This window comes from Cololabis saira, chromosome 12 (genome assembly GCF_033807715.1).
Source record: "Cololabis saira isolate AMF1-May2022 chromosome 12, fColSai1.1, whole genome shotgun sequence".
Taxonomy (NCBI): domain Eukaryota; kingdom Metazoa; phylum Chordata; class Actinopteri; order Beloniformes; family Belonidae; genus Cololabis; species Cololabis saira.
Window position 1 is genome coordinate 19,771,056 of NC_084598.1, and position 26,486 is coordinate 19,797,541.

Consider the following 26,486-nt stretch of genomic DNA (forward strand, 5'->3'; position numbering starts at 1 on the left):
AAAAAACAAAAAAAAACAGGGTCCCGCTTCTTCCTGTTTATTGTCCAATAGTAGAGGAGCTGGATCAAGAAAGCCAGGCCTCCATTTGCATAATGAGCCAAAAATGTACAGTAAAGTAAAAAGAGGAAGGAATGTAAAAACAAGGAATGCATGTATAAGGAAAAAAAAAATATTGACTAAAATGCACTTATCAGGAGGAAAAACAAATGTATATATATTTCTGGTTTTATTTTTTAATTATGTCAGTTTTGGTCCTCCATACTCAAGGACCCACACAACAGCAACAAAACTAAAATCATGAAACAATTACACAAGTGAAAAAAAAAAAAAAAAAAAAAAAGTGTTCTAGGGCGCAATTATGTGAAAAAGCCCAAGTTTATCACGGGGAAAATAAGAATGAACCGCAGCAACAAGCTCTGGAGTTTGCCTCCAAAGTGAATAGTTCTCCAAAGACATCCAGAAAAATAATGGACAATATTGTTTTCCGGATGCAAAGCTCCTGTTGGTTGTTAATATGCTGGAATAAATGCATTAGTTTAAAGCAGCAGTAATTTTTGATTTCACCATTTAGTCAACAAGTGAAATAGTACATTCCGTTGTTCCTTAATGCTAATCTCAGTGTCATGGAAAGGCACATTTATTTATGTATGGGGTGCCAAATAACATTTAAAAACCGGTATTGTCGACTTATTAGTAAAAGCCAATTGTCTAATTTTCCTTACTTGCCACAAAAGATCACCTCAACCACTTCCTTTTCCTCTAGTGTCACACCATTCAGGACTATGTCAGACGCAGCGATAAGAGAAAGGACAAAACGTAGAAAGTAGGATGTAGAAAAAATATAAATTAATCTTTGAGGATAACAAATGACAGGAGACAACTTTAATGCTTATACTGTAAACTTTATCTTCTAACAAAAGTCATTTCAACAACAAAATACTTGAGAAAACTTTTCACATGTCCATGTAATCTATACTTCTCTCCTTCTCGTCAAAATATTTCTCAGAATAATTTTTCTCTTCCAGAAACTTGTCGAAGCCTTGGGGAAAAAAACAAAACAAATTACATGTTAAGAGTTATTGTGGTGTCTTTATTTAATTTATGTTGTTGCAGAGCTCAGTGTCGGGGGACCTTTGCCTACTATAGAGAAAAAACTTTTACAGTGAATACAGACACCAGAAGAAGAGAAAACATGAGCGCTGCTTCTATTGAGTTGCATTAGGGAAGTAGTTAGTCCTTCAACACGGGATCAAGGGGCCATTATGTTCACACTAAGATCGTTTACTTTACATGACATTAACTTCCAGGTAAACCTGCCAGACAGGAACCTAACAGGACCAACTGCCTTCTCAGTCGGTGTGTCTCACTGTAGTGCCAACCAAGAACCATTCACCTGTTTCACAAAGGAGGTTCAATGAGTCAAATGAGCTTGTTGCCATCATTTGGATTTGTAAGATTACAAGTTTACCCAATGGGTTCTAGATCACATGAGAGTCTGGTCATGTAAAGATGTACAGGACTGTCTCAGAAAATTTGAATATTGTGATAAAGTTCTTTATTTTCTGTAATGCAATTAAAAAAAACAAAAATGTCATACATTCTGGATTCATTACAAATCGACTGAAATATTGTAAGCCCTTTATTATTTTAATATTACTGATTATGGCTTACAGTTTAAGATTAAGATTCCCAGAAAATGTTTACATTTTTGAGATAGGATATTTGAGTTTTCTTAAACTGTAAGCCATGATCAGCAATATTAAAATAATAAAAGGCTTGCAATATTTCAGTTGATTTTTAATGAATCCAGAATGCATGATATTTTTGTTTTTGTAATTGCATTACAGAAAATCACAATATTCTAATTTTCTGAGACAGTCCTGTACATCTCCTTGTGACTTCTTTTTTCTAGAATTGTACATATTAAAAAAGGATGAGTGGTGTCAAATAAAATGAGGTGGTCGACTTCTAAACTTCATGTCTCCTCGTACATGGTTCAATTCTCTTCTAAAACCCTCTGAACTGTTTACCCACAGTCTCCACAAGTTAATGTAATGTCGATGTACAAGTTGTGTTGGTCCAGAAACTGGCAACACTGAGCCTGAGCCAAAATTGTTTGTGACTCACATAATTATATGCCTCAAACCCAGATTTCTCCACTTAAATACTGCCTGTTAAATAATCAAAAAGGTTTGTGATGTTTTTGCTGACCTGAAAAGGCTTTACTTCTTTGGTGAACAATCTTTCACCTGGTGAGCCTGCAAAACAGCCATAGCCTCTTCCACCTGAAAGATAATGCAAAGGTTTTTTTCATTCTCAGTGATATTAGCACAGCTGGGTCAATTACAACAAAAGATGTTAAAGAAATGGTGCCAGTGGCTCTTTAAAAAAGGTAACAGTTTAAATCAATTTCTTCAAATATACATGTGTATGTATGTAAAAAAAAAAAGAAAAAAATGATTTAACCCGTTACGTGTGTGTAAAATACACGCGCGCGCACACACACACAGAAAATAAAAGTGAACCCTTGAAGACAATGTGACTCCAAGTCACATTGTGTTTAACTCATTTTGACGCGCTTTAAGGACATTACAAAGTTGGATCAGCCTGTAGTGCGTTTTTCCACTTTTATTTTGAATACGACTCCAACTCCAGAACTAAATTTGATCGTTTGTGTGATTTTGTTGTCAGCACATTCAACTATGTAAAGAACAAAGTATTTAATAATAATTGATTCAGATCTGTGATGTCTTATTTTTGTGTTCCCTTTATTTTTTGAGCAGTGTGTAATGTACATTATATCAATAAAATAATAAAATCGGGTAGATTTTCCTACGATATTAATTATGCACTTCCCAATGTGGTGAATAAATCACTTACAACGAAGTACAAGTACTTCGTTACTGTACTTAAGTAAGATTTTTGAGAATTTGTACTTTTATTTTTCTGTGCTTTTACTGGGAGTGTCCATGGGCACCATTCTTTCATTCCACCCCTTCTAAGGTGGTTTTGGCATTTAAAAGTTCAATCAGTTCAAGAGTCTCCTTCATCCTCCTTCAGCTGGGGTTGCTTAATTTTATCACTGCATACTACAGGCTGGGGGTGTACCTGTCAGCGGGGCCAATGGGGTACAGCAGCAGTGATGAGCAAAGGGAGAAATTAAAATGGGGTAATGGAGACAAACGCTAAAGGAGTCAGAATAATATCACCATTATTTAGAGTTGTAAGCAAATTCTTGGAATAAAGCCACTTTCGACAGCATGACAATGTTGGGACTTAATTTCTTTGCAATCCTTTTGAAAAGAATTTTGTACTTTTGTACTTAAGTACATTTTACACCATATACTTTTGGTACTTTATTATATTTAATTTGAGGTAATTTTATACTTTTACTTAAGTAATGTTCTTAATGGGTACTTTTTACTTTTAGTTAAGTAATTTTCAAGCAGAAAATCTGTACTTTTACTTAAGTACAATATTTTTGTACTTTTTCCACCTCTGCACTTACCAAATGCCTCTCTTTTCTATAAATCAAATCCACCTTCATGACCATAATTTATCAGCTTTCATAGCAATAGATGTGCATGTCAAAACAATAATAGTACAGTTTCTTGAAAAAAAAAAAAAAAAAAAAAAAAAAGGGAAAGAAAGAAGGAAACTCTAAACCATACATATCCTCAACATTGGAAATGGACCAAATTAGAAAAACAGACAGAAGTAAATGAAAATGCCTTAGAGTTTAGGGACTCGGGTGACTCCAGCATGTGCAGCAGCTCTGAGTTGTCGATCTCTAGCAGCATCCCAGTGATTTTTCCAGCCAGGCTTGGTTGGAGGGCTTGAATCAATGGGTACAGTCGCTCCCCTGTCATCACAGCAGAGATAAAAGACGGGAAAATCACAAGGTGCTTAAAAAAGGATTAAAAGATAAAAAAAAAAAAGAAAAGAATTGTAAGAATTGCGTATCGTCAAACCTAGAAGCTGTTTCTGATCCATGAGTGGAGCAGCAGCAAGCAGGGAGGTGGTGAGCGGCTCTGGGCCTGGAATTTGAACTGGTGGCTCAATCACAGTTGCAGGAACAACCTGAGCAAGTCGAACAATGACAGCGACTAAGATTTTTTTTCTAGTATTACTTTAACCTACAAATTGACCCATTTCATTTAGAAATTGTGAAATAATTCTCAAAAGCACCAGCGCTGGGATCCAGTACTCTCCTCCCCAAATACTAGTGCCCCTCTACCAATGCGCTCATAATATTCCTACCAATCCCCTACTTTGAGATAGACCGTAATGCCTGTGTGGGACCTCGGTGCCCAACAGTTTAAAAAGATAAATACATTAATAAAAATTAAAAAAAAAAAAGAAAAATTAGGAGGAGACATAAAAGCTTACTTGTGGCCTTGGCATGGGTGCAGGTACAGTGACAACATGTAAGGGGTTTCTCACTGCAGATGAGTACTTGTACTGGGTGGTTCTGATCACACCAGCCATGTCAGTGCGCCCTCCTCCAGTCTGTGTCCCTATGTTGTCTGTAGAAGACACCACAGGTGTCAGACAACCAAACATCAACAGGAAATGCTAGAAAAATGGAGCTTGTACTGCCATTATAGTTCAGATACTTCTCTTCTGTGAGGAGGTTACAATGCGGGGGGCCTGAGTGGAGGCCTGTTTGACTGTAGTGATGGTCGTCGATCCTCGACGAGCAAGAGAACCACCAACAAACTGAGTTGAGAAAGGCCCTGAAATGTACAAGACATCATTAAAAATATGAAATATTTACCTAAATCTTTGTCTGGGTATTAATTAATGCTTACCCTGTTGTCTTGGTGATTGTCCTGACCAACGGACTGGTCTTACATTGCTGACAGCATTGGGGTTAAAGAAGGATCGAATGGGAGGCTGCAAGAGAAATATTTGTTTTACCTGAGAGGTATGCACATTAACCACAGATCATTTTTTATATCTAAGTTCGAATGCAAGTTTCAAGATCATTTGATTATCTCAAGGACAGTAATGTAAAAAAGTAAACAGGTTAAAAAGACACAAAAATAAATACATTAAATTGGGTAACATTTCTTTTTCGTGACGGATGGACATTTGCTGGCATTTCCTGATGCAACATTTAATTCATTTTCTATTTCAAGATGATACAAATTTGTTGAAACTTTATTTTCTTACAGAAAAGTCTGTTTGAAAGGCACGGTTACTTTACCATTGTGTGAAGTATGGCTTAACTTAGAACTTAAGTGTGTTCAGGAATTCTTTACCCATAATTCTGTGCAATAGAAGTCAGTTCTTGTTCTACCAATTTGGTGTGAACGATTAAGCAAATGATAGGGATCTGCACAACTGTCATCTTTTCCATTTTCTGCACTTAGCATGAGCTACAGATATTGCATTTGGTATTCTAATTAAATATTATTTGTAATGTAGGAGATCAAGGTATTTGTCATATACTGAGAATGAAAAATGTCCCCCTATTGATAATGCTAAAATTCTCTGTGAAAGAAAGAGTATTTTCCCTCAACTGTCACTGTTTATACCTGTGGAACAGTCATGTAGTATCCAGACTGATGGTATGAGTCGATCATTGGGCTGCTCATGGTTCTCCGGGTAGCAAGCCTCTGTATGTACTTATTGGTAAGAATTGCTTTACGCTCCTCTCTCCGTTGAGCCAGAGCAACATACAGTGGTTTGGTTGCAACAATTCTCCCATTCATTTCAGTCACAGCTTTCGTTGCTTCCTCAGGAGAGGAGAAACAGACAAAGCCAAAGCCTTTGCTTTGGCCTCCATCATTCATTACCTATAGGAAACAAAGAAATTCACATCCATAAATTATTTTAAAAAAAAAGGACCCAGATAATACAGTCTCCATCCCTGTTCACATTGAAAAAGCACAACAGCTGTTTTACAACTCAAAAGCTATGGATCTGATGGCCCATGCATAAACCTGTGTTCCAGTGAACAGCCTGTTTAGCTGCTTCCTTCCTTTACTCCCATTATTGGCTACTAACTACTACTACGACGACGACGACTACTACTACTAAGCAGATGCTTTTTCCCCAAAGTGACTTTCATCTGAGAGAAGAACACAAGCAAGAAATCAAAATTATATATATACACACCATACATACACCATATATATACCATATATATATATATATATATATATATATATATATATATATATATATATATATATATATATTTATTTTTTTCTTATTTATTTATATATGTATTTTTGTTCCCTTCCCACCATCAGCATTCCTAAACTCAAATCTTTTCCAAGTATAAATTGTAGGGTTAGGTTAGTCAGTCAGTAATAAAACACACTGATGACATTTCCAGTGGATGTCAGTACTGGGAGTAATGTCTTACAAAGCAATTATATGAATATTTTACCTTTTGCTTCAACACAGTAATATATAAAAATAAAAAACACACATGCTATCAAACCATTACAATTACAGTAATAGACAATAAGATTAAACATCTGTCTCTCTTAATACTTCCCAGAAATTATACAACCCTGCCATCAAAACATTGCTCAGCGCAGCAAAAATGGGGAGATCCATCCGAAGGGCTCAACACACCCAGAGCGACGGCCACAAAACATGCCATCTTTCATGTGAAATCCGGCACCATTCTGCTCTTCCATGAGCTTCCACTCAGAGCAAAATATTGTTAGCTGTAGAGACCATAGACTGTATAAGAACAAACTATACAATTACCATACTTCACCACCTCGCCCTCTACCGTTTGTATGACCTGAAATAGACTATTCATATCTAATGCAAAACTGTAAGACATTGAAATTCAAAGTTATTGTTATGTTATTATAATTCCTTATATTTTGTAAAGAACTCGCCCCAACGCTGATGACTGCTTGGTCTTAGCACATACACCATACAACACCTTCTAGATTTGACACTTGCTGTAGTCATTTCGGGGAATCAAGACATACGTTACCTTTGCGCTCGTGATTGTGCCATAAGGGGAAAACTCCTTGCGCAGTCTCTCGTCATTGATACTATCATCCAAGTTCTTCACATACAAATTCACCCCCTGAAATCAGAGATTTTTTTTCTTACTTCAGCATGCAAGTAGCAGTTACAAGGGGGGGAAAAATACAAAAATCACATAAAAATGAAAAGCTTCATTGAATATGCCATTATGCTTCTTGAGTATATAAGCATCATGCAGGCTGGAGAACTAGTGAAAAGCCACCTGCACAGCCCCTCAAAAGGTGGAACAGTAGTCCATGTTTTTCTTTTGTATTTAAATAAAAAAAAACTATCTCATGCCCCTCTTTAAAAAAAAAAATAAAAAAAAAAGCCAAGTCTACATTTCTCTGATTGTGGAAAGAATAGCTTGTTGGGGATTTTTTTTACTCCAATACCTGAATTTCAAATTGTGGACCACAATTAAATTCTCTCATGTCAAAACAAAAAGTATTGAATCCCCCTATTTATATTATTACAATTAAATAGACACCATATCCAATTAGTCTATTCATTTCTTTGTAAACTTCATTCAAAAAGTTTGTAGGCCTTAAAACTATTTTTTCCAGATCCTCAAAAAGCATCCGCCAACCCTACACAATATTATGTATCAATTGGCTGTCAGTAGAAAAATGCACCATCCCATAGTCTTTAATTCTGTTAATCAGTTGGCACAATGTGTCTGTTTGGCAGACAAACTGACAACAAGCACTTAACTGAAAACAAAAAGTAAAAGTCTTTACCATTTTTTCACTGCGAGATCCAAGTTACAGATAAAAATCATCCCTTTCTAAATGTTATCCTGTTCAGTATAGAAACTTGAAAATATGCAAGTCATGGGCTACGGGGGGAAATATGCATTGGTCCTGACAGCATCCATTTCGTTTAACCTATAACATCATTGCTTTTACCAGCTCACAATTTTACACTGAAGTGTCTCTGGCAATGTCAGTTTTTTTTTTTTTTTAAATGTCACTTTGAATGGGGCGATATCAGGGCGCTGTTTGCTTCAAAAGCGAAGGAAATATGATTGTTAAGAAGTCGCATCAATGATGTGCACATGTGACAGTATGGTTAGTAATTTGCATTTTGTAATGGATTTCTCTTCTGCCAAGTGATAAGATCTCCGGTTTCTGTCATCCATATGTGAATAATTGGCTTTCAATTGATCTTGTCTCCGATGAATGTCCACCATATATCCACTTTCAGTAGCAAAATACGAAAAGCTTTCTAGTGTCAGTTTTTGGACTCAAGTACATCTGGACAGACTATTTGGGACATGAATAGGGGACGTCTTTAAGTCTTTATGCATACCTGTCAGGGCATTGTTTATTAAAAAACACATTTATTCATCTTAATCCATACCATTTAAAACAAAAAAGGTGTCCAATATTTTAGGTAAAGCCTCCACTGTGAACACTTCAGAACCCTTAATTAATCGTAAAAATCCAAGTCCAAACAACTCATTTTGGGGAGGCCTTGCTCACATGCTAGAGGAGATATCAAGATACCAAGTTCCAAGCCTTCCTTTGTCAACACTGAAACAAAATAAGTCTAAAAGATGCATCGTAAGTGTAGACCATGTAACTCTCATATGGGCCCAAGTCTGTTTAAGATAAAAGTAAATCTCAAAATAACAGTTCTGTTGTACAATTATTAAGCACGACCACCTGATAGCGCTGGATGCGATCTTGTTTGATCTGGTCAAACTTGCGCTTCAGCTCTCCCTGGCGTTCCAGGCGCTTCTGAGCCCGGCCTACATAGATAGTCTTCCCATTGAGGTCCTTTCCATTCATGTCATCAACAGCCTGAGGAACAAAAGAAAAGAGCTTCTCCAAGTTACCTTTAAAAGGAAAACGCCACGTTATTCTTAAAATTTGTTCCACTACAATTATGGGAAATACTTGCAGACACTGATACCCTTTTTTGTGGTAGTACTGGTGAATAGTTTCATCTACAGACCAGCCGATACCATGTATAGCATTATGTTTTAGGCTGGAGCATCCTGCCAGGAAAACTGACATGCTTCTCATACAAGGCTTTGGATGTATTGTACTAGATGACCAGCCCCTGCTGGACATTGAAAATGTAGAATTGCACTGTGTAATTGAATATCTGGAGCATTAGCAAGTTCCCAGGTAAGAAATACAACTCTAAAATTGCTCTATATTTAATACTTATTCTTTATCGAATGATAAGTAAGCAAAACAAAAAAAGTTTAGAAGGCTATTAGGGGAAAAAAAATAAATAAATAAAAAGGATATCTAGTGGTGTCTGGATCCAATCAGGTGATTTCAGGGTGGAAATGATTGAATTTTTCCCATTTTTATTTCCCTAAATTACATTATTTATTAATTGTATACATTATTGTCTAAAGTTTTTTTGCCATCAATTACAGTTTGTCTTGCAGGGAGTAGGCGCATCCTTAAACAGTAACATGAACTGCTTCTGTTTAGGGCTGCAACTAACGACTATTTTAATAGTCGACTAGTCACCGACTATTGAAACGATTAGTCGACTAATCGGATAATTAGTAAATTTTTTTTAAATTTAGTATGAGGTTGCATTAATTATGTGGCAAATGATAATAAACACAAGAAAGATGGCACTAGAGCCCTGCTATAGCAGGACTGTTTTCTTCATCCTGCTCCCGCTGCATTTCTGACCATTACCGCCCGCAATGTGTGTGTTACACTCCCGCCCAGTACTCGAGTTGTAAAAAAAAAAAAAAAAAAAAATCAGGGGGGATGGTGGATTTTATCATATGGGGACAGATCCTTTTTGTGCTGATTACAAATAATATATTACAAATAATAGCAGTGACCAAAACACCTGCAGAAATACTGCAGGAATGACATAGCAGCAGTTAAATGCAGCCTTCTGTAAGCTTTAAATATCCACTGGGCTTACATCAAATACATCAAAACACAACAATAAAAAACATGTGACTCTGTCCTTCACAGGATAAGTAAAATGGATCACTGCAAAAACTCAAAATCTTAACAAGAATATTTGTCTTATTTCTAGTTAAAATGTCTAATTTTAGTAAAAAAAATAATCTCATTACACTTAAAACAAGACTCATCACTGGAAAAAACAATTTTCACCTGTTTCAAGTATTTTCACTTAAAATAAGTAGAAAAATCTGCCAGTGGAACAAGATGTTTTGCTTGTAATGAGAAGATAAATCTTGTCCCACTGGCAGATTTTCCTACTTATTTCAAGTGAAAATTTACTTGAAACAGGTGAAAATTGTCAAATAAGTTATTTTTCTGGTGATGACTCTAAATGTTGAAATAGCAGTAAAACCACATTCATTGATGAAATGACATAAGGGATGGAAAGGGGGGATGGCAGTTTTACTGGGGGGATGATTTTGACTGTTTTTATTTCAGGGGGGATGCCATCCCCCCTCATCCCCCCTCAACTCGAGTACTGCTCCCGCCCCTCCCGCAAAACTGAGAATTCATGCCCGCACGGCGCACAATAAATGCATTGATTTAGTGTCTTCTCCCGTCCCGCAAGAGAAAAGTCCAGACAAATCTCTCTGATTTAATGTTAACATGATCATTGTGGAGTTTGATGGATAATTGACAGTTCATAGGCACCTGACTGAAAGTTAGATGCAAATCTGTCATCAGCGCACAAGCCTTTTTTCGCCTTTCGCGCTGAATCAATTATGTGATTGAGGTTATAGCAACGAGAGTAGGCTGTGAGTGGCTCAAATAATACTCATAAATAACATAAAATAAACAAAGTTTAGAATGAAACTAATTAATTTAACAAATGAATCGCTTGGCCATTACATTGCTGTGGGGGGAGAGAATGTTTCTGACCGACTGCGGCCCCGTGCGTCTCTCTTCCAAGATGCGCCACAGACACTAAACGCAGTTTCTCCAAATATCTGACTTAATTTAATACTTTGTCAGGCATAACGTTAAAGCTTTCTTTTAAAGCCAAAATACGCTTAATATCTTAAGGCGAGTCCGTTTCGTTCAGCACTCCGACGTGCTTTCTCTTCAAATGCATTACCGACGTGCTCCCGTGAAAAGCAACGTCGGCTTTGCAAACCTTGCAAGTCATCTTTTTATTCACCGTATCGAGGCTAAAATGCTCGCAAACTTTTTATTTGATTTTTTATCAAAGTTTTATTACCCGCAGCTGAGCTCAGACGCTGTCGTGCATGCGCGACTCGACAGAGATTGTATTGAAGTGAGACGCCTCACTCCGTTGGAGAAACACGTCTGGCGACAATTGTCGACAATGGAATTCATTGTCGACCATTTTGATTATCGATTTTTGTCGACAACGTCGACGAATCGTTGCAGCCCTACTTCTGTTAGCAGGTACCTAAACCTCAGAAGACAGAAACACTTGGTACCTTCTGGGCATCTTCATGGTGCGCATAGTTGACAAAGCCAAATCCTCGTGAGCCTCCTTTCTCATCCTTCATCACCCGCACACTGAGGGTCTTTCCTGAGAGCACAAGTAGGACCACGATGAACACAGAAACTCAAACTGCTCTGCCACTAGAAGATGTACTCTGTTTAACAAAAGGATATGTTTTTCTTACCATATACAGAAAACATCTCCTTGAGTTTTTCATCCGAGAAGTCTTCCCCAAAGTTTTTAATGTAAACATTGGTGAACTTCATAGCCTTGGAGCCAAATTCCACCTCCCTTTCCTTGCGTGACTTGAAATGGCCAACAAAGCTGTAGATACAACCAATTCAAGAAACCCAAAGGAACACTTTATGAGATAATAGAACGTCAATATCGTTTACCATTAGCAATATGAAAAATTATATTGGAATTAATAATTCAATAAAGCACTATATATACAAAATGTGATGACACACATCAGAAACAATTTTATAACTGCTTCAGGAAGAACTGCCTCCATCATATATATATATATATATATATATATATATATATATATATATATATATATATATATATATATAAAGTAGTACTCTGTATGACATTGATGGCTTTGAACAGTGTTACCTGAATAACCTTAGACATACACAAAAACAAACCTCGACACAGATCCTACCTATTTACTGACCTAAGCTGGGAGAACTGACATTTTTCCCACAAGAAATGGTCCTTTCTGCCAGATTCCAACTGTTTACCTCCCTTTTCACTGAGCATAAACACACACATGGAGAAGTCATCTGCAAACGTTCTGTAGTGTCCTTAACAGAATCATCCATATTTATTTAAAGTGTTGAAAATAAAGGGTGCTTTCACACCCGTCCCGTTTCAAGCAGTTGTTCTGGAACAGGGAACGTTTCCCCCTAAAGATCGGAACATTTTGGTATATGTGAACACAGCAATCGCGCTCTGAAACGGCACAAAACAAGCGATTCCACCTGAAACGGTTCTTTTTTTTATTTGTAGTGAGAACAGAATCGACACAGCAACCAACACAACTCCATTCCTGTGTATGTGCGACCGCGGCGCAAGGAGAAGAGTCGTTGCAGCTTCCACCACCTTCTCTCCTATTGGACGTGCCGAGATGTCGTCCCAGCACGGCGAAATTAAAAAAAGGGTTTGCGCAGCGCAAACCCGGCTGTGGCCTCTTGCCCGCCGCTGAGCTCCGCTCTGTGCCGGTAGCACATAAATGAATGGGTAAAGCCTGATTTATGGTTCCGCGTTAAATCGACGCAGAGCCTACGCCGTAGGCTCTGCGTTGGTGTAACGCGGAACCATAAATCAGCCTAAAGCCGGCGGCTGCGGTCTGCGCTGCGCTGAAAGGGGCGTGTTGTTTATCCCGGGGTGCGGAAGAGGAAACTCCTTCCGCGTTCATTTGACCAATCAGAGAGCAGCTGGTTGGCGCATGGCATTTGTTATCAGCTTTGAAACGGTACAGACGTTTGCCTTGTGAACACAAACCCCACAAACGAGAAACGGAACAACTGTATCGATTTAGCCCCTGAATCGGAACAAAACGAACGGGCCACAGGTGTGAAAGCACCCTAACATATGTGGGCGGCAGTAGCTCAGGTGGTAGAGCGGGTCGTCCAATGATCGTAAGGTTGGCAGTTTGAATCCCGCTCCGTCCCAGTTCCTGTCGTAGTGTCCTTGGGCAAGACACCTTACCCACCTTGCCCCGTGTGAATGTGTATGAATGTTTGGTGGTGGTCGGAGAGGCCGTTTGGCGCGATATGGCAGCCACGCTTCCGTCAGTCTGCCCCAAGGCAGCTGTGGCTACAAAACGTAGCTACCATCACCAGTGAGGATGTGTATGAATGAATAATGATTTCTGTAAAGCGCTCTGGGTGCCTTGAAGGGCGCTATATAAAACCAAGCCATTATTATTATTATCTGTCAGTGCCTGTCCACTGCCTTAAGAACAAAATGTATTCAAAATCAAAGTTAACATACACTTTCCTGTCATTCAGCAGCATCCCATTCATCGTTTCAATGGCCCGGTTTGCAGCCTCCTGAGTCTCAAAGTGAACAAAGCCATAGCCCTTAGATCCTCTCTCATCACAGACAACCTACAAAAACAGATGTGTCAAATTGTGGCAATTATGGGGCTTTTGCTGCACTACTAACCATCTGCTCAACTCTGTAAAACATTAACTTAACCTACAGTACTAGTCCAGACTGCTTACCTTGCAGGACAAAATATTGCCAAAGACCGAGAAGGTATCATACAATGCCTTGTTGTCTATAGACTCATCCATGTTCTTGATGAAGATGTTACCCACACCAGACTTCCTGAGTCCCGGGTCACGCTGAGACCACATTATTCGAACTGGTCGTCCCTTGATCACATCATAGTTCATTGTATCCAGGGCACACTCCGCTGTAACAAAAACAAAACTCTTAGAAGTACTTTCAATCTTTTCCTCTTAATTACCGTCTTCTAGTTTTTGTCTGCAATGTCTATTGTGTGTTTTTGAGATACATGTCTGTATTGTATATTAATAACATAAAAGTGCTCCTTTATTCATTTTACTTAAAAGTTTCAAAGACACTGTATAGCAACAGCGCTTCTGACCATATTAGGCATGACAAAAGAGCCACTAAAAAAAAAAAATTGTGCTGACTTCAGACCGTCTATAACATCTTGTAATATTAATTTGTCTGAACAGAGGAGCATTTTTAATATACAATATATACATCTCAAGAACACATTCAATACACATTGCAAACATTTCTGAAAACCCACCATGTGACACATGAACCTTGTTGTGACATACTCCCCCATGTTGTCAGAAGTGGTATTGCTACATAGGAATGGCTTTAAAGTTCGTTCTCTTTCAAAATTATTTCTGAAATACCTTGGGTTTTCAGTTCAACTACATTCTGGACCTAATTAGTACCTAATATGCCATTGATCATGCATTACATGAACATGTTTTTAATTAGTAAACATATGCAGTCATCAGTAACCTTTGTCGTAATTGCATGGTCTCATGTCACTTTCCCTTTTGTCTAGTTTGGCTCCAAATAATTAAAAAAAAAGTCCTCCTTAAACAAAATTTTGAATATCTGCCAAGAGTAAAAATAAAAACATACAGTGCTGGTTCATGGCACGTTTGTTTATCATAATGGCTAAATCATGTGGATTCAGAAGGGGTGTTTTACCATCAGCTGGTTGTTGGAAGTTAATGTAGGCATATCCAAGAGACCTGCGGGTAATTATGTCACGGCATACACGAATTGACATGATAGGCCCAGCAGGGGAAAACTTCTGGTAAAGCATGGCCTCTGTGACATCAGGGTGCAGATCTCCAACATACAAGGAGGCAAGAGGATAGGCTGGTCCACTGCTGTTCATCTTGTGTAACAGCTAGATAAGGGAAATAAAATAAAGCATCAACTGTGTACTGCACTGTTAATTTGATTCTGTTGACATGTGGCTCAACAGCAATTTAAAAAAGTTAAACATGCTTCAATTCTGGATAGAATTGTTCCCATACAGAGACCAGTATCAGTAATACTGGAACATAATCCTGAAAATAAAGGCTGATAAGTACTTACATGTACATGTCCATGCCCTGTACTTAATTAAAATTAAAAAAAAAAAACATACAAAAAAAAAAACACCACACTCACTCCCATTTTTTTTGATTTTATGAAAGAAAGCACAGGTAATTACACCACGTTGACTTTGAAACTCCTGTTGTGAGTCTCCAGGTGGAGAAGTAGCAGCATGTGAGTTGTTGGACGGAGCCGGCCATCTAGCATTACCATTAAGTTAGCATATATAGAATTGTTTTAGGTTGGAAAATCCCACCAGGAAAACTGCGACATATTCAATATGCAAGGCTATGGTTTCCAGATGTGGCTCGAATGTTGCTACAAATTAGACAGCCTTATTAAGCATTTAACCCAAAACTAGAGATGCACCAATTGATCAGACTGGGGACGAAATTTTCCAACTTTCAGCCTCACAAGTAACCGGTCCATTTTGCCCATGCACCATATATATCGCAGCACATTCAATGTGATAGTGCTGCGCACACACTCAGCAGGAGTAACATGTTAACATGGAAATATTTTACTAAGTGAACCATAGACTTAAATATTTTTAAGCCTTTTTTTCAATTTTTTCCTTGTAATGCGGGCCACCATAAATTTGCCCGGGCCTGTGATACCCCTTTTACACCAAGCTGGTTCCAGGGCTGGTGCTAGTGCTGGTGCTAGAGCCGGTTCGCGGTTGGTTCTAAGTAAGAACCGTTTGCTTTTACACTGAGCTGGTGCTGCCCAGGAGCTGGCCAGAGAGCCACGTCATCACGTCACCACGCCCCCTCGTTTTCATCCCCACCCTGATCAGGAAGCTGAGAGCCAAAAGCTGTTTTAATTTCAGCTGTAGCACTGTTAATATGGCACTTTATTAAGTTTTAATATTTTTTCAGGTAAAGTAACCCTTTAAGATCCCCAACCTGGGCTCAGTTTATCCAAATAACGCCTGTTAAAAAATTTGCTCTGAAAATTTCGGAATTTCTGGCTGACTGCCGGATCCGGAGCTGATTTATGGTTCCGCGTTAAATCGACGCAGAGCCTACGGCGTAGGGTACGGCGTACGGCGCCCGTCGCCGCGTAAGCTACGCCGTAGGCTCTGCGTCGATCGTCACACCATATGAGGAAGCAGACAGTTAAAAGCTGTTTTAATTCCTGCTGTAGCGCTGTTAATATGGCACTTTATTAAGTTTTAATATTTTTTTCAGGTAAAGTAACCCTTTAAGATCCCCAACCTGGGCTCAGTTTATCCAAATAAGGCCTGTTAAGAAATTTGACTCGAGAGCCAGCAGCCCCGGGGGACAGGAGCTCCTCTCCTCTCCTCAGGAGCTCCGCCGTAGGCTCTGCGTTGGTGTAACGCGGCGGAACCAGAACGGCGGGCTGGGAGGCGTCCCCGCGGGCCGGGAATATTTATGAAATAAATGGATGGAGCTGCGCTGCATCGGCGGGCTCCGCAGCCTCGCGTCCAAGCGTCCCAGGGCTGGAACGCTCCCCCGCGGGCTCGGACGCGAGGCTGCGCCGCTGCATCGGCGGCACGGAGCCCGCAGACGTTACTGTTGGTGGATTGTACCGTAGACCACTGCTGCTTCTGTTTTACTTCCATTATTAAATAAATGGATGTAATAATAAAAGAGTCTGCTAACTTAACCACCGTCTTCAACGCTACGTTGTTTAAAAACGGCGCTCTTCCGGGTTTACTCTGCTTTGGTTGTTCAGTAACACCGTCCCCAGCCCCGCCCCCAGCCCCCAACGTAACTGGTTCTAACGCTGGCCCAGCAGCTCAAAGGGGCTGGCGTAGCTCCCGTTTTGAGAGCCAGGAGCCGGCGCTTAGGCTGTGTAAAACCAAAGAACTGGTGCTAAGTCTGGCTCTAGCCCAGAACCAGCCCTGGAACCAGCTTGGTGTAAAAGGGGTATAAGTGGGCAAACAGGCCTGGGAAGCTGACTGGAACATGCCCACCTTATGTCAAATCAATGATAGAAGTTGGTAGCCATGGCCATAGATATACATAGTAAATGCTAGATCTCTCACGGCGCAAACTCGAACGTCCACTCCTGCGACCATCTTGCGACAGTCAAGCAGTCTGGACCGGATGTATTGAATGTAACGGGAGGTGAGTGATCTGAACAAACTCCAATACTCTGATCTCGCCGAAAACGTCACGGATTTACACACAGTTTGATTTCTTACAAACGTTATCAACGTGATTATAGTTATGGATGGTTGAATCTGTTGCAAGTGCAGTTGTCTCTTATAAAACCTAAGTTAATTTTGCAAGTTATCAAGGCTGAGACCAGCTAGGTTTTACAGAAACCAACAGCGATTTCGGGACAAACTAGTCTTTTGTCTACATTACCATCTTGTTTCAGTTATTGGCTGGGTTGCGTTTCCCAAAACCATAATTGCAAATCAAGACAATTCAATTTCCCATTAATGAACAAGTTACAATCAGTTCAGGGTAATTCGCCCCCATTTAGTTGCACCCCACAGATAGAGCTTCTTCTGTCAGTCTTTTTTTGTTCACTTGCCTAATCGGCCGGTGTAAATCAGATGTCAACTGTGAACTGTGTTTATACTGTACATAGAAATTCCACATTTGTCTATTGTTCATTCATTTGTTTATTGTTTACCTTTAATACCATAGAGCGAAACTACCGGAGTCAAATTCCTTGTTGGACAATGTTCGAACCTGGCCAATAAAGCTGATTCTGATTCTGAATAAGAGCCAGTATTAAAAGGTTAAAGTCCCTACTGACTGTCACATCCCAAAGGATGCGACATTTGCCCTCTGATTTGCCCCATCCCCTGAGGGAGGAGGTGGTGGGCAGCAGCGGTGGGCGTGAGTGGTGCCGTGAGTTTAACCAGCAGTTTCACATCAGTTGGAGAGGCATGATTGCTCTTTCTTTTCAATATAACCCAACTTAAATCACTCATGGTCTCATGGTATCGCTTTGTTACAACATCTTTCATTAAGATTTCTACAGGAGATTAATGACAAAATGTCAGCGTTTGGTTGCGGCAATCGCAGTTGTTTCCAAACAAGAGCTTGTGGGATCACCTTTCACCTGTAAAATACTGTTGGAGCCATTTGTTTAATTTTAGGATTTAGTGCTTTGGTTACGTTTTTATTAAAGATTTGATTACTGTTTGATTATTAAAATGTACAAACATTCAATTCACTTCGTCACCTTGAAATTCTTAACTTATTTTTGTTTCTGATAACTTATTCACCTTTAAAACTGTGTTATTTATTTCATATATAACTGTATATATTCATATTGTGTAATTCTTTCCATCTCATGTTTAAACCGTAGTTTGCAAAAGTTGAAAATTAAACAATTTGTTTCATTTTTTCTCTTACTGTACCGAAAATGAACCGAACCCTGACCTCAAAACCGAGGTACGTACCGAATCAAGACTTGTGTACCGTTACACCCCTAATCTGGAAACATTTCACACATTTAAGGTTTCCCAAAACCAGAGAGGGGAGGAGGAAGTGGGAACTTGCCCTAAGAAAGGATGGCTTTGTTGCAGCCAACAGGAATTGGTATTAGTCCAAACTATATTTTTAAATTTTGTTGCACAAGAGCTTGTACTTTTATTACTGAGGTGTAGTTTGTGTTGGTTTGAACCAGGCTGTAAATATGTTCATTTCTGATGCAAAGTTGGATATTTTATCCTGAGATTCAAAGAAGACTAAATTAAACTAAATTTAATTCCTTCATTTCTCTTTAGTTTTGAACAATACGCTTTCAATGTCAAGCCATCTGTCAATAACATTATTTAAAAATCACTTAAGGAGCAATGCTTTGTTTTTGGGGGTAAAACAGGCCCAAATTTGGGGTTATGGACGTGGTACTTAGGACACGTTTAAATTGAAATCAATTCAATTAAAACTTTATTTTAAAAAGGAGATGTTTCCAAACATTTAATAACTACATACTTTAGTGTGAGTACACAAAACCTTTTAAAACATAATTTAATACAATTCATAACCAAACTCCTGCTATGCAATGTCTATGTCTTCATTGAGTTGTAAAGGTGGAACCGCCATTGTTAAGCATCAATATGAGAAGGAACTAATCGTTTAATGCCAGCAAAAGCTAAAATAACGTAAAACCTACGTAAACGTGCATTCATATCCCTAAATATATATATATCCCTAAATATATATATATATATATATATATTAAAACATTATAAATATATCAACTAAAGACAAAACTGTTCCGCTTGAAGCCATTTTAGTTGAAGCTAACCACAAGTTTATAAAATATATATACACGATTCAAATTGTATTTGAAATGTTTTTAACTCTTTCGCGATTGCTGCTTTTGATTACATTTAAAATGTAAGCCAACACGCAAAAAAATGCCTTATTTTATGGTAGATTTAATTTTACCGCCACTTAAGTGAGCTTAGAAAACTGAAACTTGAGATTCAAAATTTCAAATAGCTGTGCAGTAAACGAGCACGAGATAAATGTATTTAAAAGTTGGAAGTGAAAATAGTTGAAAAACGTCTCAATCATACACACAAAAAAAACGTTACATTTTTAAACTGCCAAAACTTTGAATTAAAAAAATAAATAAAAAAGAAACAAAAAACGAAATATTTGCATACATACTTCACCAAAAATAGCTACATTTTAACTAAAGATGAAGAAACTGGCATCAGACACCAGCAAACGTAAAACTTGGGCAGAAAAACTTACATTTAATGCAACGACGGAGGACTTTTCAATGCAGCTGCTCTTGAGCAAACGATGTGCATGAGCTCTGGCTTGTTTTCATTTGATTACCGCGTGGCAACACCTGCACGCCTCCGCCACACGATTTCAATTAGAGCCTAAATTATGGGCCGAGTTAAATCGACGCAGAGCCTACGCCGTAAGGTGCGCGTCAACGCGTACCCCACCTCGTAGGCTCTGCGTTGGTGTAACGCAGACCATAAATCAGCCTTAAGCAAGGAGGCCGATTTTAGACGTCACACTCCGCGGTGGAAAATAGTTCCTATTAGCTAAACTAAATTGAGCTTTAAGCTTGTTGGTACAGAAAGACAATATAACGTTTAAATGTCTAAAATTATGTTACAGATATATTAAAAAAAATGAATCAAAGCTTTTACGTGAACAAATGAAGACATAATTTTCCTCTTATCTGAAACGAAACTTTATTTCACTGAATGGTCTTTGACACTTTCCTATTTTTCACATTTAAAGTGAAACTAGAATGGTTTTAAGTACATAAACACAAAGCTAGAATTACACCAACCATTGTTTATCTCCATTTCATCACTGCTTTTATAGCTATTCTAAATTTTCACAACCACGTGTGCACTGGGTAATGGACTGTTACAGAAGCAAATTTTTGCCATAAGACTTGTCAGTAAAAACAAAGCAAATAGATACCTGATATACAGACAGGCTTCGTTCCACATTCACTAACTGCATTTTCATCAAGCATAATAATGAAATGATTTTTTTTCTTTTTTTTCCCCCAACAGAAGACTTCAATTCATTGGAGCATTGTCAGAGTAAACAGACCACCAGCTAAAATGTGGAATGGTGTCTTCAACTACAGTAATGTGGAATGTAGTGGTGATAGATGGTATTGTGACACTGAGCTTCTTTCCAAGATGACAAAATGGGCTTCTCCACCTTCTAACAGACCTGATTTTTGAGGTGACAACTCTTGCCAGCTATCTTCATCAGCCGTGTGATTCACCTGGTTAAAAACTGAGGTTTTAACAGCTTTAGTGATCTACTTCCTACTTCAAGATTTCAAACAAGCAGATGCTGCTACCTAAAGGAAGATACTAAATGCTGCAAGAGAAAGCCAGGCACAAAAACATTTTTGGAGAAAACAACCGCTTTAAGAGGCATATTTTGCAAGCAGGGTTGATACAGTGTGGTAAGACATTTTCAATTAACATCAATAAAAGGTTACTTTAGGTTTTACATACAGATGATAGTCAATCTTGCAAAATACATGGAACCACATTTACGCACATACAATTTTCATTGTACTGAGATCAAGCAGCACCTGAACAGTGAGTAAAACTACAATGACAATCCATACTCAGCCCCAAAAAAAAAGAGAGCACTGCTGTTTCCAAAAGCTTAATCATGTGGAATGTCTTATGTTTGAACAAATCTAATATGACAATTTAAGGGGTCCCTTAGAAATTTAAACTGTTAATTTCTTAAATTGATTTAGGAGCATACCAACAAGATGTCAGTGTCACAATACAGCCTGCCTCCTTTCTGTATGAGCCCACAGCAGAATTGCATTTATCTGAATACAGGATTGTACGTCTGGAAATTTAAACAGAAAACTGTTTTGGGGTTGTGACGCAAATGGAACGCCTACCATCACAGTGTTTAGTGGAAATCAACTGCCAGTTCAATTACCATACAATAAAACCTGTAAATATTATGAGGAATCACAAAATAGAAAAGTAACAAAACAAAAAAAGGGGATGAAAAATGCACAACAATCTAGCTGGGACAAAGGAATTTGGAAGGACGATTAGAATTCACAACACCCCCCTCCCCCCAGAACATACACACATTCATTCACACTTGCTCGCTCACTGCATACAGACCTATACACAAAGCTGGCAAAAACAACAGCAAAATGGAATCACTAATCAATACAACATGTTTCCACAAAGTGACTGAATTTGCTAACAACTGAAAATTACCCTGTCACCTCACAGTGAACTGAGAGGGGTAAACTAGTTGGTCAGGAGCAATTCAGGCTGCTTGTCATACAGAAGTGGGAGGGGCTGATGGAGTGGAGGGGGATGTATTTAAGCTGTCTGTGTTTAAGATAAGAGTGTAGGTGGATTAACAGTGCAATTCCTTTAGTTTTCCCCATCTCCGGTTTCTCCCTCATCTGCCTGGTTTTCTGATGTCCACAGCTGGTGACAGAGGAAAAAAAAGTTAAGATTTCCTGTTAATTTAAAAAAAAAAAGATTGATCACACCCCAACGGTTTGCAATGTTAAACTCACAGTCAGGTTGTCCCTTAGTAGTTGCATGATCAGGGTGCTGTCTTTGTAAGAGTCCTCGTTCAAAGTGTCAAGTTCAGCAATGGCTTCATCAAATGCCTACGTAGAAAAAGTTTTGAAGGTGAAACTTTTAACTTTCTTTATTATAATTGTTCCTAATAAGTTACAGGTTGATTCAATGCACTGACTTTACAGGCTGTATTTCATACCGTCTTAGCCAGGCTGCAGGCCTTGTCAGGGTTGTTGAGGATTTCATAATAGAAGACTGAGAAGTTGAGGGCCAGACCAAGCCTGATGGGGTGTGTTGGCTGCATCTCCCCCTTGCTAATGTCAAAAGCTTGCTGGTACGCCTGCTGGGAATTATCCACTGTATCTGTGTAGGCACAAGAGGATATACATTTATTATTGAAAAAAGTTATTGATTCTGGCCACTTGAGGGCAGTAGAAAAAAAAATTAATCATCCTGCTTGATTGCAGTGGAATTAGGAACTTGTTTGCATACAGTTGCATTGCACATTAAGACAGTATTTAGAGATGCTATCATTACTATTAAGTTAGTATTACCCTCCTTTATCCCACACTTTACAACCTAGGAGCAGCATAGTTAGCTATGCAGGTGCTATGCTTCGTGCTATATATTTAAGTATTACGGTTTACTAGCCATTTTGGTGGAAGCAAGAGAACTGCAACCAGTAAATAAGTTTGATGGGCTTTGATTAAGAGCTGCCAACTGTTTCTGGAAAGATGACACGGGGAACAGAATTTCCATTTTCCTCCTCCATAAGAAACACCAAAATTGCATAGTTTATAAAAAAAAAAACAATGGAACACTGTTTTGTTTGATTAATGCATTAAAAAAAAAAAAAAAGTATAAAATAATGTTTCAGCAAACTGTTTAACATCACACATTTAAAAATAGCAAATTCTCACTTACCCTTCTTAGTATCCCCAGATGCAACCTCGGAAAGGTATCTATAATAGTCACCTTTCATTTTCAGATAGAACACCTTGCTTTCAGCAGAAGATGCATTGGCAATAAGAAAGTTGTCCAGTAGTCCCTGAAACCAACAGTTTGGAGATTCTGTTTAGTGACTACATAGTTCAATTACACACAAGCACCTGTGTCACAATGGTGTAAATTAAAACTGCATTCAAGTATGAAAGAAATAATAAAAAAAAAACAACTTACAAGCACATCATGGCAGATTTCCTGCAGCTCAGATTCTATCTTCTCCCGATATTCACGTGCCATCTGCTGTTTTTTGTCATTGCCTTCAGTCTTCTGCTCAATGCTGGAGATGACACGCCAGGATGAGCGGCGTGCTCCTACCACATTCTTGTAGGCAACAGAAAGAAGGTTGCGCTCCTCATTTGACAGCTCCGCACCTTGCTCTGTCACAGACTTCATGGCTGCAGCCATGTCATCGTAGCGTTCAGCCTGCTCAGCAAGCTTGGCCTTCTGTACCAGGTCGTTCTTATCCATTTTCTAGAGCATAAGTATAAGAAAATGTAGAATGAATGACAGTTATGCTTAATAAAACAAGATGAGTAAGGTTTATCAGGAACACTTTGCCATGTCTGTTCAGCAGGCATTCTTTTGTGGTTTAACTTCATGTGTTTTAACAATTCTTTTATTATATAAATCTACTAAATTTAGTGTAAAGTGTGTACAGTAGTGAACTGGGCCCACTGGCAAGTGGGTCAGTCCTACATCTGAGGTTAGCTGCTAGCTAGTCTCTCACCCCTCTGGTTTCAGTCCAACCTTTTGTCTGAATTAATCAGCAGACTGAAAAATTTACCATTAACGAATTTAACACACATTACAGCTTTACTGGCTGGACCAACATGGTTTGATCATCACCCACCGAACCATGGGGAGCTTTCCCGGGTCAGGCTTTAATGCCCTCCCTTAGGTTGCATTAGCGCCAGCGAGCTACTGCATTTATCTCCAAATGGCAAATTAATTTGATAAATAAAATTGGATGGATTCAAATCCCGTGTAAATGTATAGTTCGGTGTGAAATGTAACTGGATTAATAAAGAGCGTTAATGGTGCTAATCTGTCGCCAGAGCGAATGGAGGTAGCTGGGTGGGCCAGCGCTGTGTGAGTGAGCAGCGAGGCCGGGGCGGCCGGACCTGCATCAGTATCTGGAGACACGCTGTCAATCACTACACTCGACATTCTCTTTAGCTTTAACAAAAATACATTGTGTAGTTTTGTGAATGGGGTTGGCGTTCAATTCATTTCTGAATCTGAAGCCAGGCCCGGCCAGAGCCTGTCGGAACAAAGTGTCATGGAACCCGACTGTCGGTGGCTCGCTAGCCCCGCTAGCATCAGCTAGCATCAGCTAGCTCCAGCTAGCCTTTCGGTTTTGAAGGCTTCTCGACAAGATTGAGCGGAGCACGAGAAAAACAGCCCTTCTACCACTGAGCTACAAATGAAACCGTAGTATTATCGTGTTGTATTGAAACACGCGAGGATGTTACACTTACAATATTGGTGACTTTTAATCCTGTTTTGTGTTTTTTTCTCGCTCACTGGACGATGCAAGCTCCGTCCTCCGTGTCGCTCAGCGTACAGGGCAGTACCACTTCCGCTACACTGGCACTGGTGTTTCCTCCTTTCTCACCACATCTGCCTTACGTAATGCAGCCCTGCTCCGGGATGAAGATCATTAACCTGGACAGCAACACACACTCATGCTTATCTCCATTTAATTATTTTTGATACACCTATTATGTATGTGTATGTATATATATATATATATATATATATATATATATATATATATATATATATATATATATATATATATATATATATATAAATACCTTCACACGACAATAATTTATATATATATATACATATACATATACACATATATATGTGTGTACCTCATATATGTGTGTGTGTATGTATATGTATATATATACATTATTGTCGTGTGAAGGTATTTATATATATATATATATATATATATATATATATATATATATATATATATATATAAACACACACACACACACACACACATACATACATACATATATACACACACACACACACACACACACACACACACACACACACACATATATACATATATACACACATATATATATATATATATACATACATATACATACATGCATGCATATATACATATACATACATACATATATATGCATGCATATGTACATATACATGCATATATACATATATAAATACATACATACATACATACATACATACATATATATGCATGCATATATACATATACGCATGCATACACATACGCATGCATACACATACATATGCATACATATGCATACACATACATATGCACACACACACACACACACACACACACACACACACACATAGTGGGGCACAAAAGTATTTAGTCAGCCACCAATTGTGCCAGTTCTCCCACTTAAAAAGATGAGAGAGGCCTGTAATTTTCATCATAGGTACACTTCAAATATGAGAGACAGAATGGGGGGAAAGAATCCAGGAAATCTGTGACAACCCCAGTGTGTGGGGGGGTTGTTTGTATTAGTATATGGTGTCCTGTTCGCTTTCTCCCCTTTTCTGTTACAGGTTGGATTGCTTAATTGGACTCTGGTGCGTGTGGCTGAGTGGGCGGGCCTACGTTCATTAAAAACCCACCTGTGTGCTCTGCTGCTGCTGCTCTGCTGCTGCCGCTTTGCCTCTCTGCGTCCCATTCCTGGCTGGACGCTGCAGCTGACCTGTGGTTCCACCTTGCCGTTGTCGCTGATAACCTTAGTTACTTTTATTCTTAGCTGATTTATATTTCTAAAATAAATACTGTATTTGTTACTCATTACTTCCCTCCTGCGTTTTGTTTGTCAGAGAGCTGAGCCAGCTCTGACGAATCACATTGTACTGTAGGATTTTTACTGAATGAATTGGTAAATTCTCCGGTAAAATAAGTATTTAGTCACCTACAAATAAACAAGATTTCTGGCTTTCACAGACCTGTAACAACTTATTTAAGAGGCTCCTCTGTCCTCCACTCGTTACCTGTATTAATGGCACCTGTTTTAACTGGTTATCAGTATAAAAGACACCTGTCCACAACCTCAAACAGTCACACTCCAAACTCCACTATGGCCAAGACCAAAGAACTGTCAAAGGACGTGAGAAACAACATTGTAGACCTGCACCAGGCTGGGAAGACTGAATCTGCAATAGGTAAGCTTGGTGTGAAGAAATCAACTGTGAGAGCAATTATTAGAAAATGGAAGACATACAAGACCATGATAATCTCCCTCAATCTGGGGCTCCACGCAAGATCTCACCCCGTGGGGTAAAAATTATCACAAGGACGCTGAGTAAAAATCCCAGAACCACACGGGGGACCTAGTGAATGACCTGCAGAGAGCTGGGACCAAAGTAACAAAGGAACCATCAGTAACACACTACACCGCCAGGGACTCAATCCTGCAGTGCTAGACGTGTCCCCCTGCTT

The 26,486-nt window shown here is 38.8% G+C and overlaps 2 protein-coding genes across 2 annotated transcripts; both read right to left on the bottom strand.

Annotated features, from left to right (window-relative positions):
- Positions 1–2,222: 2,222 nt before the first annotated feature.
- LOC133457059 (embryonic polyadenylate-binding protein-like) lies at positions 2,223–20,004 on the bottom strand. Its single transcript, XM_061735915.1, has 16 exons — positions 19,695–20,004; positions 14,605–14,809; positions 13,626–13,819; positions 13,393–13,508; positions 12,059–12,148; positions 11,573–11,712; positions 11,381–11,475; positions 8,670–8,807; positions 6,968–7,063; positions 5,541–5,801; positions 4,812–4,896; positions 4,617–4,736; positions 4,390–4,526; positions 3,972–4,080; positions 3,732–3,862; positions 2,223–2,285 (listed from the first exon to the last, which is right to left on the bottom strand). The coding sequence occupies exons 2-16, from the start codon at positions 14,795–14,797 to the stop codon at positions 2,223–2,225; spliced, it is 1,968 nt and encodes a 655-aa protein (XP_061591899.1). The 5' UTR covers positions 14,798–14,809; positions 19,695–20,004.
- Positions 20,005–20,832: 828 nt separating this feature from the next.
- On the bottom strand, positions 20,833–24,617 carry LOC133457060 (14-3-3 protein beta/alpha-1-like). The gene is made up of 6 exons (XM_061735916.1): positions 24,487–24,617; positions 23,183–23,479; positions 22,928–23,051; positions 22,203–22,366; positions 21,997–22,092; positions 20,833–21,904 (listed from the first exon to the last, which is right to left on the bottom strand). The coding sequence occupies exons 2-6, from the start codon at positions 23,474–23,476 to the stop codon at positions 21,848–21,850; spliced, it is 735 nt and encodes a 244-aa protein (XP_061591900.1). The 5' UTR covers positions 23,477–23,479; positions 24,487–24,617; the 3' UTR covers positions 20,833–21,847.
- Positions 24,618–26,486: the final 1,869 nt, after the last annotated feature.

Excerpts from the sequence above, each read along its gene's own strand:
- LOC133457060 (XM_061735916.1), bottom strand. The coding sequence starts at position 23,476 with ATGGATAAGAACGACCTGGTACAGAAGGCCAAGCTTGCTGAGCAGGCT. Across the intron at positions 22,093-22,202 it reads CCTGCAGCCTGGCTAAGACG|GCATTTGATGAAGCCATTGC; the intron begins GTATGAAATACA and ends TTTTCTACGTAG. Across the intron at positions 21,905-21,996 it reads TACTAAGGGACAACCTGACT|CTGTGGACATCAGAAAACCA; the intron begins GTGAGTTTAACA and ends CTCTGTCACCAG.
- LOC133457059 (XM_061735915.1), bottom strand. The coding sequence starts at position 14,797 with ATGAACAGCAGTGGACCAGCCTATCCTCTTGCCTCCTTGTATGTTGGA. Across the intron at positions 13,509-13,625 it reads GCAATATTTTGTCCTGCAAG|GTTGTCTGTGATGAGAGAGG; the intron begins GTAAGCAGTCTG and ends CTGTTTTTGTAG. Across the intron at positions 8,808-11,380 it reads ACCATGAAGATGCCCAGAAG|GCTGTTGATGACATGAATGG; the intron begins GTACCAAGTGTT and ends TTTGTTCCTCAG.